This window comes from Lissotriton vulgaris, chromosome 10, assembly GCF_964263255.1.
Source record: "Lissotriton vulgaris chromosome 10, aLisVul1.2, whole genome shotgun sequence".
Lineage (NCBI taxonomy): Eukaryota > Metazoa > Chordata > Amphibia > Caudata > Salamandridae > Lissotriton > Lissotriton vulgaris.
This window is the reverse complement of record NC_141698.1, coordinates 1,063,243,803-1,063,263,962: the sequence shown is the minus strand read 5'-3', so window position 1 is coordinate 1,063,263,962 and position 20,160 is coordinate 1,063,243,803. Positions and strand designations below refer to the sequence as shown.

The 20,160-nt window shown below is 44.2% G+C and overlaps 1 protein-coding gene across 4 annotated transcripts in view; it reads right to left on the bottom strand.

Moving 5' to 3' along the window:
• The window catches only part of AZI2 (5-azacytidine induced 2), a 171,953-nt gene that overhangs the window by 13,255 nt on the left and 138,538 nt on the right, over window positions 1-20,160 (bottom strand). For all 4 annotated transcript variants that reach the window (XM_086942121.1, XM_086942120.1, XM_086942123.1 and 1 more), the window contains one exon: window positions 15,258-15,376. In XM_086942121.1, coding sequence (XP_086798247.1) covers window positions 15,258-15,376 — 119 coding nt within the window. The remainder of the gene's footprint in view (window positions 1-15,257; window positions 15,377-20,160) is intronic.

Sequence of the window (20,160 nt, the reverse complement as noted above, 5' to 3'; positions counted from 1 at the left end):
ACCAAATGCACGAGTGGGAGATACATCCATCAGTACTCCAACCGTACTTCCACAGGTGGGGTCATCCAGAGATCGACCTGTTCGCCACAAGGGAGAACGCAAAATGCCAAAGCTTCGCCGCCAGGTTCCCACACCCGCAATCGCAGGGCAATGCGATATGGATGAACTGGTCAGGCAGATTTGCGTACGCTTTTCCCCCAGTACCTCTGATACCGCTGGTGGCGCGCAAGCTCAGGCAGCACTCAATAACTCTCATCCTAGTTGCTCCAACGTGGGCTCGCCAACCATGGTACACCACGTTTCTGGAACTGTCCGTGGTACCGCATCAAAGGCTTCATCTCACACCACGCCTTCTGACGCAGAGCCATGGCGACATTCAGCACCCAGATCCGCAGCAGCTCAACCTGGCGATCTGGCTCCTGAAGTCCTAGAGTTTGGCTACCTCAACCTTCCTCCCAATTGCATGGGCATCATTCGCAAGGCTAGAAAGCCCACTACTAGAGCATGTTATGCGGCAAAATGGAAACGGTTTGTCACCTATTGCGCAAACCACAACATTGATCCACTGGATGCTTCTATTCAGAACATCATCTGTTACCTGTTCCATCTCTACAGGTGTAATCTGGCATATACTTCCATTCGCATTCACCTGTCTGCGATGGCCGCATACCTCCAAAATAGACAGCACCTTTCACTTTTCAAAGTGCCTGCCATCAAAGCTTTTCTGGAAGGCCTCAAAAGAGTCATTCCGCCACAGACTCCACCAGCTCCTGAATGGAACCTCAATGTCGTTCTTACAAGACTGATGGGTCCTCCCTTTGAGCCACTACATTCCTGTGAGATTCAGTTCTTGACATGGAAAGTGGCTTTCCTTGTAGCAATTACATCGCTACGGAGGGTTAGTGAACTGCAAGCCCTCACAATCCAAGAGCCTTTCTTCCAAGTTCATTCAAACAGGGTAGTGCTACGCACTAACCCTAAATTTCTACCCAAGGTTGTGTCCCAGTTCCACATCAACCAAACCATTGAGTTGCCGGTGTTCTTTCAAAATCCAGAGTCACTGGCGGAGCGGATGCTCCACACCCTTGACGTTAAGCGGGCCCTGATGTATTACATTGATAGGACCAAGGATTTTAGAAAGACTAAGCAGCTTTTTGTTGCCTTTGCGCCACATCACAAAGGCAACCCTATTTCCAAGGCTGGTATTGCTAGGTGGATCGTGAAATGTATTCAAATCTGCTATGCAAAGGCAAAACGCACTCTTACCATTCCCCCAAGAGCCCACTCCACCAGAAAGTTGGGGGCCTCTATCGCTTTCCTTGGAAACATTCCCTTAGAGGACATATGTAGAGTAGCCACATGGTCTACCACACACACATTTACCAAGCATTACTGTGTAGACGTGCACTCCAAACAGCAGGCAGCTGTAGGGCAGGCTGTTCTCAAGACACTTTTCCAAACTGCTGCAGCTGGCACGGGCGGCCGCCGCTAATGGAGGGACTGCTATGTATTCTATGCACAGATATGAATTCAGCAGCCCACATGCCTCGAACTGCAAATGCTACTTACCAGTATGCATCTGTTCTTGGCATGTAGGGCTGCTGACATTCATATCGCCCGCCCTCCTCCCCGGCGCCTGTAGCAGCTGCAGTGTTCACATATCATTTCATGGCATGGTCATCATTCACTGAGTTTCACTCCATCTTGGCCACAATGGCTAAAAACAATCTGGGGATGGAGTCGATGCCCATGCGCACTGTAGTCCAGGAGAGGAGCCACCTATCTCGTGATACTTCGAAGACTCTTCCAGGACAACAATGTGCAATCATCCGGACCCAACACTAGGCGGCGATTTATGCACAGATATGAATGTCAGCAGCCCTACATGCCAAGAACAGATGCATACTGGTAAGTAGCATTTGCATTACGTTACACAAGGTCACATTCAGTCACAGGGAGATTATGTGATCGGCAGGCAGGGCTGCTCGGGAGGAGCGCTTGAGGCAGGCTGGCACAATTTTTTTTAATGCAGATTTGTATAGCGCAAACTCTACCTGGAGGTATTGGTGCGCTTTACATGAACTCCGGTTATGTTACACAAGGGCACAATCAGGCACGGGGAGATTATGTGATCGCCATGTAGGGCTGCTCGGGAGGAGCGCTTGAGGCAGGCTGGCACAGTGTTTTTTTTAATGCAGATTTGTATAGCGCAAACTCTACCTGGAGGTATTGGTGCGCTTTACATGAGCTCCGGTTACTTTACACAAGAGCACATTCAGGCACTGAGATATTATGTGATTTGCCCATCACAGGATGTGGACGCCACCCAGAGGATCGAACCCTGGTTTCCAGCACCAAAAAGCCGGTCACTCTCCAGAAATAATATATGTACACAACATCTCAATACATGGCCTTTGCTACCTTGCATGCTATCTGTAATTGAAGGGTCGCATAATGTTGTGCATCTTTGCATTCATTTTTGTTTCTTTGTAAGCCTCTGTTAAGTAATCTTGTTTTTCTAAGCCTTTTACCGTGTCTGAATTACAATTATTCCAAAATGACCACACTTCTACCAGATTAGAGTTTAAAGTGCTCTAGTGGCCGTCTTTGCTATTTACACGGGTAGCAGTTCCAGGTTCAAGGGAGCCACTTTCTTCTTCCAGTGTCCCGTGCGAAACTCAGGGTGGGATGCTCCTAACAGCTGTCATGGTGAAGAAGGGAGCAGCTGGAGGGATGGGCGAGGGCCGGGCACGGCGTATAACAAAAAAACATGTTAGGGTTTGCTGACTTTACGCCCTTATGAGCCCTTCTATTTTGTTTTCCAGAATGCAGGGATAATGCCCAAAGTCGTGTAATGGCGAGTGCAAAAGAAATATTTTGGTATCAGCCAGCTAGTTCGTGCATTTGGGTACATTAACAGTCATATGGTTTTATTATCCGGAAAATGAAGAAGGGAGGGAAGAGCTCCCAGATCTAGTTAGACTAGTTTATTGTATCCTTAATTTCTATCAGCGAACTGTCCACAACCTGTTGGTCAAGATATCACTGTAATTGAGCCCTCCTGAATGTTGTATAACACTAAATTTTGTTCATTCTTTTTTAATGTCCTCACGAAGCCTGCTCCGTAAGAAGAAAACCAGGGGCTGCAAGTCAGTGACGGGATTTTCCCAGACTCCCCAGTGCAAGCAATGGATATTATTTCTGACTTGGACCCTCCCCCGTCAATTTCACTCCTCTTCCGACCCCCGTTGATGTTGCAGTGGTCTGTTCCTGACACCTGTCCTTGCTGGAGCAAAGTTCCTTCGGATGTTTTCATTGCCTCCTCCCCGTCATTAGCAGGGGACGGAGCAGGCATGCCAGGCTATGCCTCTGGAAAGGCTTCCTGTCTTGGGAAAGGAAGATGAAAGGGGCAGGCGCTGAATTAGCAACCATTTTGCTGCAACGTGTAGGGTGGAGGGATGAGAGGCCTGCTGCTTATCAACGCCAAATTCACTTTTAAGAAGTGTAAGAAACCCACTAGAGTGAATTTGAGGCATGGTATAAAAAACGTATTTGCTTCACATTTAACGTTATCAGTTCACTTCTAATGAACCGCCTCCCAAGAGTCCTCATTCCCACTACACCACAAAGATTTCCTAACAGACACTACTTCTTCAACAACATTATCTATCATTTAACTTTTTAATACACCTACACATTACATGTGATTGTATTTCAGTATAATTGCAAATCCATGACTAGCACTAACAACATTGCCATTTTCAATGCCAACTGCTCAAACTTTAATAATGCGAGACCTATTGCATTTCCAATGCTCGTTTTTCATCCCACTTAAAGTCCTGCCAACTGTCTTTACACCAGGTCACACATTTCTACCAACTCCCTATGTAGGTGGGCAGGAGAAGCACATATATGCAGTGCTTGAGAAGCAAACAGACATGCACACAGGTAGTGGACGGTGGGGAGGAGGGGCTGGGGTAAGCAAATAGACAACAGAGGGTGGGCGGGAGGGCTGGGACAGCACATTCAGAAGAATGGGGAAGAGCATGGAGGGAGGAAAAGTACACGAGGGACACAGCTTAAAAATGCATACTTTCTCGTTGAGTGCTTAAACAAAAAGAAATAGAGCCTGAAAAAGTGAGCAGTGGAAGGACAAAATAATGCGTCCATGCTCCAGGGGAGGGACAAACACAAGAAGAGGAAGGAAAGCTGATGACTAAGACATAAGCATATAAGTGCCAACAAAGGCAACCAATGGTAGGCAACAACAGGCTCTAAGCCTACGTAAGGTAACAATAGGTCTTCCAAAAGACAGAGGATATGCGGTCTCTTCGTTAGGTGAGACCTATAGAGGTCATTAGTGGCTGGCCAGAGTGAATTATGGGTTTATTCATTCTTCTCGGGGGGAGGGATGGGGGGTTGCCAATACTTTTTAGGTCTCGCTTAGGCAGCGCTTGCGCAGTCTCTTCGAGACATGTTGTATTCAGGATATGGGCATAAAGCTTAAATGGCTTCAGGCAGGACACATACTTGGGCCTAAGTTAGGCTGGCAGTGGTTACTTTACTCACTAGAAAATCTCACATTTATATGAGACCATCTATAAATTTCCCTTCATCAGCTCCACACAGATTACAACCTAATCCGCAATTGATGTAATAATTATTTTGTCACATTTCAAAGCTACTAATTGTATATGTGGACATAGCTATTTGAATGTACTCTTAGTACTGTCTTGCATGCAATGCATAATGAGTAGGGTGGATTTACCATATCTTCTGCAGGGTGAAGTACCATATGTGACCAAAAGAGGTCCCCTTTTGGCCACATATAGTACAGCACCCTGCAACATAGCTAGGTAAAAAACATTGTCATTTACAATGCCAATATCTCCAACTTTGTAGACCTGCAGTGCTGATGCCTTGCTCACTAGGGACCTTTAGGTGCAGCTTGTGGAACTGCACCTTGACATTCATTGCTGGTGCCTTGCTCACTAGGGAGCTCTAGGAGCAGTCTGTGGTACTGCACCTAGACATGCAGTGCTGATGCCTTGCTTACTAGGGACCTTTAGGTGCAGCTTGTGGAACTGCACCTAGACATTCATTGCTGGTGCCTTGCTCACTAGGGAGCTCTAGGAGCAGTTTGTGGTACTGCACCTAGACATTCATTGCTGGTGCCTTGCTCACTAGGGAGCTCTAGGAGCAGTCTGTGGTACTGCACCTAGACATGCAGTGCGGATGCCTTGCTCACTAGGGACCTTTAGGTGCAGCTTGTGGAACTGCACCTAGACATTCATTGCTGGTGCCTTGCTCACTAGGGACCTCTAGGAGCAGCTTTACTAAGACATGGTTGATAGAGAGATTGATGGCATTCACTACTCGGTCTCCTCTGTGAGGGTTATTATAATGGGACAGGAGGGTTGGGGTTCACTTCCTTTCACTGGTCTTTCATGGGTGGGACAAGACAGAATGACCTTTTCAACTCACTCCTGGATCGGAAGAGGTTGATGCATCCAGCACTGTTAGACTGACCTTCCTGTGACTCTGGCACTACCAGATGGGCTAGCTTGAAAGGGCCAGCATTGAGGATGCTTCCAATATGGCTCCCATTATGGCTCTGCAAAATCTTGGCACCTTGTCAGGTCCCAACCCAGGGTGCACTGCCACTATTTGAATTCTCAAGTAAATAACAACAGTCCTTTTAAAGATTAATCCATTTTTTATTTCATTCTATTTTACTTCCATAGTTCATATTTCATCCAATTTTCAATAGTTCCACCGCTGTCTATCCAGGCTTTTCTTCTACAAACATGGAGATTCGCCATTCTTCAAAGCACAGCGTATTTGGTCAAACCGAATTCATTTCAAGCACTAAATGCCCTTCTTCAGGGGTAACTAATACCCATCCCAGTCTTGTGTATATCATTCGTTTCACCCTAGGCCACTTCATGAGTGAGAAATAAATGAAAAAAACAGCCCACACAACATAAACACAAAACAGATTATTAAACCATTGATTCACTGTGCCACCCTGCATAATGCGCCTTACTATTTAGTGCTACATACACTTGCTTTGTGCCCATACAGGACTTTAAGTGGGCCGGGTCGCACTGGAGCTGAGTTTTTTTAACAGTGGCCTCAATATCTGGCTAAGTTTGGTGCCTGGCACAGGCAGTCCGTTTTTTCTGGACTGAAGTGACAGCAGGCACTTTGATGTGCATGTGCTCACATTGCTCACTTCTTACAAGTGGAAAAGTAACTGCATGACGTTGATGTCATGTGAGTGATGTAGGGGAAAGAAAATCCTTTAAAGAGAGTCATTTATTTTCTCTCTGGATTTCCCTTCTCTTTTTGAAGCTCAAGAGCAGCAACATTGTCGTGATGTCAACAAGGCTTTAAGTCGAAGCTTTTTCAATATTATATACAAGCCATAGTTGCTGCTTATTTATCTTATGCAACTAACAACCACTGACAAAGCCAATAGTCCTGACTTTTTGTAGGTATGAGGTTATTTGTATCATATCTGGATGCAATGACAGAAACAGCAAAATACAAGTCGGATGGCACACTATGCTAAACATAGATTTCTAGCGTACGTGTTTTAAGCCACGTCTTTAATTTCATTGACCATACCCGTTTGAGAGATCTGTGTAGTGAAATAATGTGGGATGGTGTGCAGTGTAATTATGTGGATAGAAATGACGTGGTATTGAGTGTACTGGAATTATGTGGAGTGGTATTGTGTGTCTTGGAGTGAGATTATCTTGAACTGTATTTTGTGTTGTGGAGTGGTATGTAGTGGAGTTTACTTGTGTGGTGTGCTGTTAAATATTGAAGCATGATGTGGAATTTTGTGGTGTAGACTGAATGTATGTGGTGTGTTGTGTTGTGTAATTGTGTTGTTGGTTTGAATTATGTAGTTTGTTTTTGATTTAGTTGGTGTGGAATGGAAATGTGTAGAGTTGAATTGTGTGATGTGGAAGTATGCGCTGTTGAGTTAAAATTATGTTTAGTGGTATTATGAGTAGGGGTCCCAGACAACGTATTTTTCAAAAAAACAAACATAAATTATTTGAAAGCCAGGTACAAATGACTAATAGCGCAACTTGAATGAGTGATGTTGTTTATTCATATCCTCATATATACTTTTCATGTATAGATACTTTGTACAGATCGGTGTTGTGCCCAGGGTGAGGCGAAAAGAGGAAGGGAGAAGGAAGGTGATAGGTGATTCGTGAGGAATAAAGTAGTGGATAGTAGTTTCAAAAGTCAAATGTGGTTACAAAAACAACATTTTTCAGTTGGCATCACATGGGCATATTTTTCTAGCCCCATACAATTCTAACAGTTGTAGAATCCTATGCCATACAAAAACCACAGTAGCAATGATCTGTTGATTGTGGGTAGAAGTTGTAAAGCATGGAAAGTTAACGTATCTGGATGTGGTTCCATTTTGGAACCACTCTGCAAGTACATAGACGTTTTTCTCAAACCAATCGCAGAAGGAACAGAGACATACCTAAGAGACACAGTCCAGACAATTACTTTGGTGGATGGACTGCATTTTGACCCCCAAGAACAGCTACTAGTTACATGCGCCATAGTCTCGTTGTATACTAGCATCCCGCAGACTGAGGCCCTCAACGTCATACGCAAGACATTGGACAACCGACCGCACCAATGGCTGTACCCACGGAATTCATCATTGCACTTCTGACCATCGCCATGACTAATAACTTCTTCATCTTTCAAGATTGCTTCTATCTCCAGACCAAGGGTGTCGCAATGGGGGAAGCCTTCGCGCTGGACCTGGCTAATATCTATATGAATGACTTAGAAGAAAAGCATGTCTTAAGCCTTAATAACCCCTACAGAGAACACATCTCATGGTGGAGACGTTACATCGACGATGTGCTTATGTTGTGGACAGGCACTAAGGTTACTTTGGATACATTCCACTGTTGGTTAAAACAAAAGAGTAATGATATTCAGTTCACACTTCAGTCAGACAACAACAAGGTTGTTATGAGGATAATAGACTCTGTACCACACTGTACCGTAAACCAGCCGAACGTAACTCTCTACTACAATACAACAGTCCCCATCCCCGCGCCCTAAGGGACAACCTACCAGTTTGCCAATTCCTGCGTATACGTCGCAACTGTACCAGAAGAGGTTATTACTTCAAAGAATCGGAAGATTTTAAATCAAGACTGCTGGCCAGAGGCTATCCAAGACGACTCATCAAACATGCCCAAAAGCGAGCATGGTACAGCCCCCGTGATGCACTTCTTACTACCAAGGAGAAGAATGATGTAAGCCTAGAAAGGATATGTGTAACCACATATTGCACGCAGAGCAATGAGATTCGCAAAATCATCAACAAACATTGGGCTTTGATTGCTGATGACATAGGCCAGATTGATCCCCCGATGCACTCCTTCAAGAAGGCGAAAAGTATAAGAGATTATGTGGTTTGCTCTTTTTTGGACACCCCGAAATCACCGACATTGCAATTAATGTGGAATTTGCAAGTGACTGTGGGCCATCATCGCTGCGGCCAGTGTAAAGCGTATGATACCAGCATACAAATCAAGCAGTTCACACACAGACAACATAAAATAGACCTTGTTTACTTCACTAACTGTAACACTAGTTGTGTGATCTATTGCATCATATGCCTGTGTGGCCTGACCTACATAGGTCAAACCCAACAAAAGATAAAAGCATGCATTCTCCAACACCATAGTAGAGTAAGATGCGATGTCCAGGGTGCACCACGGGTTGAACACTGCAAATCAGCGGGTCACACACACGATCTTTTGAAGTGGGTGGTACTGGAGAAGTTAGAATTAGGCCCCAGGGGTGGTAACATTAGCACAATCCTGACCCTGAGAGAAAGTAAATGGATGACCAGGTTCGACACTGTCCAAGATGGCTTGAATGAACAGGATGCGAGCTACGTCCAACTAGCATGCCTATAACAATGAACTTTTCTGTAACCTTGTATTTTAGCACCCATGTAAATTTTTTGATGTTTCTATATCGATCTGCAGGTCCACCACAGATGAACATCCTCAATTCTACCATTACAATGTTTTGTAAATTTATGCCAGCATTCTCGACATTCAAGATAAATGCCTTATGTAGTACATGCACACCATCAATGTAACCGATTTGATGTATTTCCTTTGCCCCATATAGATGTGTCATTAATATCACGTTTTCAATTCCTAATGGGTTGCCTGCATTGTTTGTCAGACTATGGACCCAATAGAATTCTCCTGCACACTACTGTACGCTATACACCAGTCATAGACCATAGTCTCTTTTCTTTTCTTTCAACGGACCGGCTCACCGCTAAGCTAGTCTGTCTTTCATTTCGCCTAGAACGGTGCTCCGTCAGCATTTAGCTGCTGCAGTTGCACACGCTGGACCATTTATATAGGAGCTGCCACCGCCCTGCCCGCAATCCTCACGACTGACGTGAGAGAGAGACGGACTTTATTCACCGCGGTAAGCCTCAATTACAGGCCCCCATTAGTTTAGGATGTCTAGCTCAGCCCTTATTTTACGATTTTACAGTAGCCATTGCCCGTTTTTGCTTCCCCGTTGTGCAGATTCACTCACGGTTTCACTTCGAGATCTCCCTAGCATTTGGATCTCCCGAATTTTTCTGACTTATGAGGTAATTCTATTTGATTACACCGTTTGTGTGTTTGGTACGATTATGCCTAAAACGATCAGTCTCACTGCCCTTGAGCCCCGTGCTCCGACCGGGTTGCGTTTATTTTTCATTGTTTGATGATATCGAGAGGATATGCTTTGATATCCGGCTGGGCCCATTGTGTACCGGTACAGATACACGGCTTTGGCCAAGTTTTTAACTAAATTGAACAAATGCCCAAATCTGGTTTTAAGGAGCAGTCTCCCCGCCAGTTATTGTTACGCTTGACTCGTTGAGGTTCCCCTGCCCTACATTTACTGCTGAACGACTTTGCTTTAACTTACTGACACGCTGTGTAACCCGGATGGACACATCATTCGTAATTAATAGGCATGCACACAATGTAATGTCCTTGTGCAGAATAACATAGTGATTATGGGTTTCCACCCTTTTCCTTTTATATATCCTCTGTACTCTATGTTTTTAACCTGGCTGGGTTTTGGTTATTAATAATATCTCGCATATTTGCAATTAACTTAGCATGTTTTCCTGTGGGTATGCACTAATTATAACCCCCTTCTTTATGTATTCACCTATTCATAGGACCACGCTCTCTGTATAACAAGGAGCTCACGGGCCCAACCATTATCCGCGAAGTCTGCCACTCACTGAAGGTGGCTTTTTTTGGTAGATATTAGATTATTTATTTTGTTTTCTTAATTAAGGTGTCATTTTCCTAACTCATTCATTTATGTTTTAACTATAGGTGCCTCAACCCCCACATCACGTCCTAGTCCTGATGAAGACCCCAAAGTAAGGTGCAACTCAACCTACACTGACAAGGGGTCGAAACGTTGACTTTCCATGCTTTACAACTTCTACCCACAATCAACAGATCATTGCTACTGTGGTTTTTGTATGGGATAGGATTCTACAACTGTTAGAATTGTATGGGGCTAAAAAAAAATATGCCCATGTGATGTTGTTTTTGTGACCACATTTGACTTTTGAAACTACTATCCACTACTTTATTCCTCACGAATCATCTATCACCTTACTTCCCCCTTCCTCTTTTTGCCTCACCCTGGGCACAACACCGATCTGTATAAAGCATCTATACATGAAAAGTATATATATGAGGATGTGAATAAACAACATCACTCATTCAAGTTGCGCGATTAGTCATTTGTACATGGCTTTCAAATAGTTTATGTTTGTTTTTTGAAAAAATACGTTGTCTGGGACCCCTACTTATGCAACATTGATTATCCAGGTCCCAGTACCATTGGGTCTACCCTACTGTGTAATGGTAGTGGTATTATGGGGCATGGTGTGAAGTGTAGTTATGTGGAATTGTGTGACGTGGAAGTGTGTGCTGTTGAGTGAAAATTATGTTGAGTGGTATTATGAGGCATGGTGTGAAGTGTAGTTATGTGGAATGTTGCTACGTGGCATAGACTGGATTTATGTGGAGTGTATTTATGCAATATGGAGTAGGGCATACTTATGTGGAGGTTAATTATGTAGTGCTGAGTGGTATTATGTGGAGTGTAACTATGTTGTGCGATGAATTGTGCGGGATGAATTGTGGAATTGTGTGACGTGTGGAATTATGTGGCATGGTGTGGTGTATAATTGTGCGGGGTGGAATTATGCAGCATGTTGCAGAGTTATATTTTTTGGAAGGTAATTATGTGTTTTGGAGTTGTGTGTAAATATGCTGTGTGAAGTATAATTATATAGGTTGAAGTGGAATTATTGAGTTGGACTTTTCCAACTCTATCTATCATGGACTTCCAAAAACTCTCCTCCACCGCCTTCAGGTGGTCCAAAATCAGGCGGCCCGAATCATCTTTAAATCTCCCAAATGGCAATCTGCCAAACCAATGATACACAAACTTCACTGGTTACCAATTGAACAAAGGGTGGCCTTTAAGTTGGGCTGTCTCACGTACAAAGCCCTAAACTGCCCCAGCCCTGTCTTTTTGAGTTCCCTTATCATTCCTTACTGTCCAAACCGCAACCTCCGTTCCACCTATCAAAAATCACTTATCACACCCAAAACCAGAACTAACAAATTCGGTGGACGAAGATTTGCCTTTTTAGCTCCGAAACTCTGGAACTCCCTTCCTCTGAACATCAAATCAAGCAGCTCCCTCCTTCATTTTAGGAAGTTGCTTAAAACTTTTCTTTTTCCCTCACCCTGCTAACTCTGCACTTTACCTCAGTCCCGGAATTCGATGTCCCATAGCGCCAGGAAACCCATGGTGTCAGCGCGCTCTACAAATTTCATTTAATAATAATAATAATAATAATTATGTGTAGTTTAATTGTGTTGTGTGTAGTGTAATTATGTGGTTTTGAGTGGTATTAAGTTCTGTGGAATGTTCTTATGTGATGTGGAATTATGTGGTATGGAGTGGAGTGGAAATATTTGTTTTTTTTATTTTTAGGATTGTAATTATGTGGTATGGAATGTTGTAGGGTTAAATTATTTATAGTTGAATTGTGTGGCATGGAATTATGAGATGTCCAAATGTGCTGTGTGTGGTAGAATTAGGTGGTGTAGATTTGGGCAAGCTGTGCACGCTAAGGCTTTTATGTCATGGGATATAAAGTTGACGATTGTCTATTTTTCTTTGTAAAAATAACATGGGCTGTTTCTTTACCTTCCGGTACATTTCTGAACAATTTGTGAAGCTAAATGGTATTGTTGCTTATCGTGCGCATGCAGGGAAGAATGAGTGTCTGGCAGACATGCAAAAAAATCATCCTACGTCTCAGTGTCATCATCCACACTTCTAAGCAGTAATTCCAATCCTAGAATGAATTACCTTTTGCTTGACAACGACAGTTAATCAAACAGGTAAGAGCTTTGCCAGCCTGTGTAAGTAGCAAAAGTTTTAAAGGAACTTGTTTTCGTGCAAGGTATTGTTTTTCCCAATTCACCGAAGGGATGAAAAACTTCTCCAGATCATAATAGGGAAGAAAGGATGGTGCAATAGCAGAATATTGATACGTGTGGATCTGGTGAGGACTGCGGGCAGCAAGTGCTTGATACGCTATTTGCATAAGTTAATACTATATATTTTTTTCTTTATCCTCTATTAGCTATTAGTAAGGAAGGGGGAAGAAAAGCTTTCACCGAAAGCATTCGTTAGTCTTAGGGAGACAAAGAATTCTGTGGTAGATGCCGCCCAGAAGGCATAGGTATATGTATCAGGAGCTGCCAATGAAAGGAAGTGGAAATGCGCTGAAGACGTTGCTGGTATTCATGGCTACTGTGCTGTTGCAGACTTCGCTGGGCTGACAGTGGGTGGAGAAATGCTACATTATCACTGTAGGTTTAATTGCATGATTTTGCACATTCTCTCTGGCGTTTGTCCTTGGGGTACTTACTGACTGGTGCTACATATGGGATCAGGTTTGCCTTTGACAGGAGGTATGGTTTAGTGGGGTACATAGTGTAAATTAATGTTGGCGTGAGGAAACAAAAATCGGCTTTGATGCCGTAGAGGCTGGCACGAAGAACTGATTTGGGGTGGTCAATTGAAGAGATTGCTTAACATGTTTTAAACTACTACAGTGGCATTGGGGAGGGCAGCAGCTGAAAGGCTCTGTCTTTACTGGTAGGCAGTGGTTAGATGGGGACCAGCCATCAGTCTTGCTGTCGGTGGTGAACAGGGGAGCAGTGGGCGGCAGCCACGGGTTCGCAGTGATATCCGAGGGGTGGTTTTAAAGGCAGGCGGAAAAGCATGACTGCGGGTTTTGTAGGGGTGAGAGTAGAGTGTAAAGAATGCATTAGTAGCAGCCACAAAGGCAGTGGTCTGCGTTTGGAGGTGGTTAACTGAGCGGGCTTTGCTTGAATGTGGGTCATCAAGTGGGAAGATGTGTTTAGGGGGTCGGCTGGAGGCAGTGTTATGTAAGTTTGGTGGAGGGTGCAGCAGCAGTATCCTTTTTTTATGGCTGGGGTGAGCCCCTGCAGTATGGCAGGTCGCTGGCCTGAGAGCTGTTGTTGACTGGCGCGGAGAATGGGGGGGGGGCCACCTTGTACTTTGCAGGGGGCCCCCCTCAAGTTTCGTTAGGCCACCACTTCTCCCCAGGAGACCATCTTGAGGACAGACCTTTGTGTGCAACTGTTAACAGGCACTGGAAAACCTTGGGCCACAAACTGGCAACTTACTAAAATGTAACGTTGGGCTCTTGTGACATTAAATTATTTGTAACTATCAAATCAAATTTAATGCACTGCTTATTGTGATATGTTGAAGTACCAACCTTACTAGTACCACTCAGAAGTAATCAGCACTGAGATGTCAGCCTGTAACTCTGCACTCACCATGGTGCTGCTAGCCTTCAGCAGTAAAAACCTCTTGGTTTTTACTGTTAGAACCCTAAAAACACGAGCCTGCAGGTCTAACCTTTCACGTAATGTGTCTTACCTTACAAATATAAAAAAGGAAGGCCTGGGCTTTGCCATTGCTTAAAAAGGCTAAGTCGAGTTAGCAGTTTAAAAACTGCGCAGCCAGGCAGCAGCGGCAGGCTGGGAGGGATACTTTTGCCTTGTCACAGTCGTAGCGGCCGAACTAGTGCTGCCGTCCACGAGAGACTTGAACTTACAGGCCCTAAGACCATTTACTAGGGAATTACAAGTAAAATAGGTTATGCCAATTGGAGATAAACCAATTAATCATGTACCTTTTCAAGGGTCAGCGCATGCATGCGTGTATGTATGTATGTATGTATGTAAGTACACACACGCTCAACTGATTAGCAGGGCTCAGGGTATTTCAGTCATCCATCGTGCCTAGTAGTCAAACTAGCAAAATGCCCGTTTCCTCACAGATGCCCATGAAAAGTGTGAGCATGCATTCTTGCAACCTAGTAAAGCTATGGCAGAGGCCCGCTTGGCTCAGCGTGTTCTTCATAAACTGACATCTATAGTGGACAACTGACTATACATCTACTAATGCAGTACACAAAACAGCAAACCGCGTCATTAATCAAGAGATTCACAAATCTACACTCTACAGTGAATGAACATTGTTTTGTCATTCCGCTGTCTGCGGACTCTTAAGTGAAATCGGTTTTGTTTGTTTAAAGCTCAGATATTTTTGAGCTTTTTAAAATTTTTGTTTTACAATTTATAGTCTTCTTTTTCATGTATACAGAAGGGGTGTTAAAACTTTAGGGGGTGTAGGGAATGTGCCTTCCGCATATTTTAATGAAATAGAACATTCATTGGTGCAAGGGAGAAAGCGAAATACCCGCCTTAGCCTGAAAGCAAGTGCAGTTTATGGTAAAAGGTCAGATAGAAATAAACTGTTCACACCTCTGCCTTGTACACAGAAGCAACACTCGGCTGAAGAGAAGCCACAAGGGAACAGAAGACAGTACTGCACAAAAACACATCAGCAACACCTTCAAGTGTGAAACTGACCAGTACGAGACAGAAGCCAGAGCGGAAAATGGCGTCTGTGGCCCTAATGGACTCGGATGCCCCCGCCTCTGACTTGGGGGGATGCTGATGAGGGTCGCTAGCAAGGTGCTCTGTCGCTGTACCCTGGGAGCAGTGGTTGCACGGGGCACTTGCCTTTCTTGGCTGCTGCGTCTCTTGCCTTCACTTTTCTTAGCACCTCGGCTTGTACTTCTGTCACCAGATGCAAATTCGACATTTCCTTCTTCAGCTCCCAGAGAGCTTGCCTCATGTCGCTGAAAGACGAAACGGATACATAAAGTAAATGCAGAGTTAGAGTTGCTTTTCCTTCGATCTACATCTTCCTTTATTGAACTACTGCATTAGAAGCCTGGCTGGAATTAATGCTTTAAAAAAAAATCACTGGCTAATTACTGTGCACCTTGTTTCTGTATGGAAAGGATGCATTTTGCACATGTGTACTTTGTATATTTTTGTGGTGCAAATGAGCGTGCAAAGTTTAACTGAACCTCCTTTTGTGGACACTTGCTATATATTGGCTTGAAAAGTCACATTTTTAATACACCCGGAAATAACTCGAAATTATCAGTTACAATGAAGCAAGGTGGATTGTAAAGAATCAAAGAGCACATTTCCCCCGACACTGCAAACATTCCAGAAGAAAGAATTGCAAAATAATGACAAGATACCGAGCTAAGGATAATGTCATCCAAAATAAATGTCAAACTGGTTGTTTATGGCATTGTGCGTGGTACCATTGTTATGTAATGTTAATGAGAATTATTGAGCGTGCGAATACCCGGGGTGTCTTGGTGCTAGGAACGTGGTAAGCCCAGCAAAGCGTCTAGTTCTGAAATAGCCATGTTTTTAGCCCTTTCCATTCAAACGTTAGGTGCAGTAAGCCACGCCTCCAGGCCTAGTGATCCCATTGGTCAGCTTCAAATAGCAGGATTTACCAATGGAATAACGATGGTAGATTAGTGGTATCAACATGACCAACTCCCTGGGAGTCTGCATGAGATCAGGGCGTCCAGCCGGTAACACGAGTCTCCGAAGCTGCTTTAATGCCATCGAACTGCAGCCCTGCCGGGCCTTTACGTCTCCTAGCCCTTTGCACAATGCGTCCCTAGCATTTGTAATTCTACTGGGCCACAAGCTAGTTAATTTATTCTTTTAAACTGAAACGGAAAGGCAGCAAGATCCACTGGAAGACAGCAACATTAACTCTTTTATAAAATCCACCCTCCCAGAATGGCCTGTGGGCAGCCCCGGGACTCACTCACCCGCTGGGTATTGCCAGGGTCACATTACACACACTTGTACATTGAACACTTGAAGAACGCATTCTTTTCCGCCGCCCTCTTCACATTCAGCGAAGGGGTACAACCATTGATGAATGACGGTTAGGGGCGGACGGTGGACCCAAGTGAAAGAGTGACAGAAGCACGGGGCGCGGCTTCCAGCCGCTCCGCATCATCAGGGAGAGAGACCAGGGCAGCTCGCACCTTCTTAAACCACAGATTAGCCACATGAGCGGGAGGGGCGAGGGTCCGAGGGCGCTCTCATCTAGCGCCACGAATAGAATCTAATCCGGTTCAAAGTTAGTCCCCATCCGCACTGCCGCCCAAAACCAGGGGAAAATACTTGGCGACAAAGTGGTACCGGTTACAAAGTGAAAGGCGAAGAGAAGCTCCATCTCCCAGGCCCCCCTATGGAGTGATGGGCGTGAGCAGCATCAGCAGTGACGGTCAATGCAGCAGGCTGGGCCGTTGCACTGTAAAAGGAACTTCTTTGGACAAACATTACTAGCTCCCAGGACAGAAAATAGCTTAAAAAAGCGTAACACTATAGGCGGTCAGGCGAGCCCCACATTACTACAAGCCAAGTAGGACTGGATAGCCCCACTGTATCGTCCCAGGGACAGCAATTTGACCATGACACCTGCATTATTCACCGTTTAGAGTCATACATTTTAGGGAAATTTGATTTTTATGACAATCGTACATAATTTATCATTTTCCATTCCAGAAAAAATTGTATCCGACGATTCGCCATGTTCCACAACCCACCGCTGTAAGAAGCACACGAATATGAATCCGACTGTTTTTAAACCCATAATAACGGTCTTTGTAACCAGAATGTCAACCCTAGTGCAGCACACACAGCAGCGAAAGCGCAATCTTAGCTGCAAAAACATTTCTAAACGAACGCTGCCACCTTCTGGAAATCATGAACATTACAGCCAGAAAAATCATTAAGACAGGAGCAAAAATTACTTTTCTCGAAAACCAAACTGTGATATTGGTGCAGACTGTGGGCGCGCAACACCCATTGAACTCACCGGGCTTCAGCGTCCCCCCCCCCCTACCCCCCACCTCCCCGTCGTGTGTGGCAGCCCGGGATGAGACAGTTCCCGGGCACACACACTGCCGCACCCGAACGTTTCACAGGTCTTTAAAAAACCATTTGAATGTTAATTGGGCCTTGCTGTTTCATACCTTGTTGGAGGCCCGGCAGCTCCACAATGCCTACTGATTAAAGGTTCAGCCCATCCCCCCCCCCCCCCCCGAAATTTGCGCCTCTGATTGTCTGTCAAACATATTTACCGTGAATCCCAGATGACACCCCAAACAGCGCTAAAATATCTGAGGTTATTGGAACTTCAAAATGTCTAACGAACTCCGCCCAAGACCAATAGGCAGCTTCCGTAAATGTCAAAACTCCATCTGGTTTCAAAGCGCCTTCAACACAAAGGAACACAGCAAACACATCCTAAGTGATAAACAAATACACGCAAGCTGGAAACGTGGAATAAAGGTATATTCTGAGATCAAACCACAGCAAAACATTGCCTAAACCTACAACAGTGTGAAATCACGGGTCCCAAGAGTGAGAATGAATGCATCCATTGCAGAGATCCGTGTGCACTCAAAGCCGCAGGCTACAATCCGCACAGACGCATTCATATTATCGACTTCCTAAGGCTGAATGTCTGAGTACCTCGAGCAGATTATACCAACCCTCGCACTTTAGATTCTACTTCTTTGAAAGAGGATCGCGCCACCCCCTTTTTTTGCTTCCTTCAGGTTTTCAATCAAAACTGTAATTTCTCTTAAATGGAATAGTATGGCATCTGGAGACTTTAATACTTAATTCCTGAAAGCCTAATAGGCAGATCATTTCCACTTCACTTCCATTTGCTCCTGGCCTCTGAGTTGGCAACCTAACGCAGGCTGGAACTTGCTTTCTTGGTTTTTGTTTGAAGTAAGCAAAGGAACAAATACACCAAATATAAAAACGAATTGAGGACAGAAAACATGATGTCCTGACAAAATGCCTCCTCACAGCGATTTACATGCAGTTGAGTATGCTGGTCAAACACTGCCACAATGGTAACAAAAACAAAATAACATTTGCACTCGTATCAAAGATACATCCGCCTAAAGGTAAGGAAAAAAAGGTTTAAAATAAAAGAAGTCCCACCTAAATAAACCACTAACATCAAAAACACAAGACAAACCAGGTAGTATTCGTGAAAAGGGCACGATTCTAGACATCTTGCTTGGACAGAGGAAAACAAAGTGTCCAGTATACCAAGAATGGTTCTAATTTACACAAGTGTTTAAGGGTAGGAGGCGGGGGTGGATATTCAACCGTACTATGTATGTGAATCTAAGGAATACACAAAGTAGGCAAAAAAGATGTATAAAAAAACCCAGAAGAAAACATTTTAGGACGCATTCTTGGTATAACTTTCAGAAAGCAATAATTAAAAAAAATATATATATATTATTTAGCAAGGGTCAGAAAAAGATGCTGCTGTACATTAGCACAAGGCGGAGGGGCACTACCTGAAATAGAACTAGATTGTGTGCAACATCACTGGGTGATGTGAGGAGACTGATCAAGCAGGAATAAGGATGTAAGATGAGCAAGTCTAGTGGAAATCATGTCTGAAGAGCGAGGTTATAAGGTTTTGTATTTAAATTTGCGTGTCCCAAAGTATTAAAAAAAGGTCACATTTCGAATACCGATCCATTAACTTAAAATGTGTGGCCCTATTTCTAAATTTAAAGTGGGGGAGTCAATCCTGATGAGCTAACTTTCAGTAGACGGATGGGGCAAGAAAACGTAATTAAAGCGATGGGTGACACAGAAGCTACAATTCTATTAAATCTTTGCTAATATTAAAATTAAATATATTAATCCCAGGAAAGGAACTTTTTCACAAATATATACTACTTCTGAGTTTGTGTCACTTATGAAATTCCTTGTAATCAATAAGATGTATTCCTGATTGATCAAGCTCTTAACAGGAGTCAGGGTTATAGGATTAAACTGACCATTCCAGAAATTTCACAGTTTTGTTTAAAAATACAATCATGCTAAACTGCTGTTCTTTATACTTTATTTTTTCTATCCAAATTACTCCCAGTCATTAATCATCAAGGGTAGATCCATAAACAGTCAAGAACTACACTCCTAACTCTAATCCCTCACTCATAACCCACCTTCCCCCACCCCACCCGCCACCAAACTCAGTTCACCTGGGAGCCACCTGACTTACACCACTACACCAATATCCATACCCACCTCCCCAACAACTCCTATAATCCCCAGCCCAAACACAAGCTGCACTCCCTGTCCCCCCCACACCTTCAGGCCTCTAGAACATCTCAGGGCGGCAACCAAAGTGCGCATGCTCCCAACTCCCACCACCCACCTGCCCCAAGGTGCTGACCAAATAATTTCTGATAGGCTTACGCTACACTCCCACCAGCCCCAAATTAACAACAAAGAAACTAGTAGGACAAGTTACTTACCATTGGTAACGATGTACCTGTCAGAGACATAGGCTAGTTATAGATTCTTTACCGTAGAATTCCCTCCAGTCGTCAGACTGGATCCGGAGAATGTTTCGCTTAGCAGTACCCCTGCACGTTGGTAGACTCCACATCCGTCGTCGGCGTCGTGGTTGCTGGGATGATATATCGCTGTCTACTTAGACGCCGCCTTTGCGTGCTGACGTCAGTTCTGACACGACTTTCCACGCCAGAAG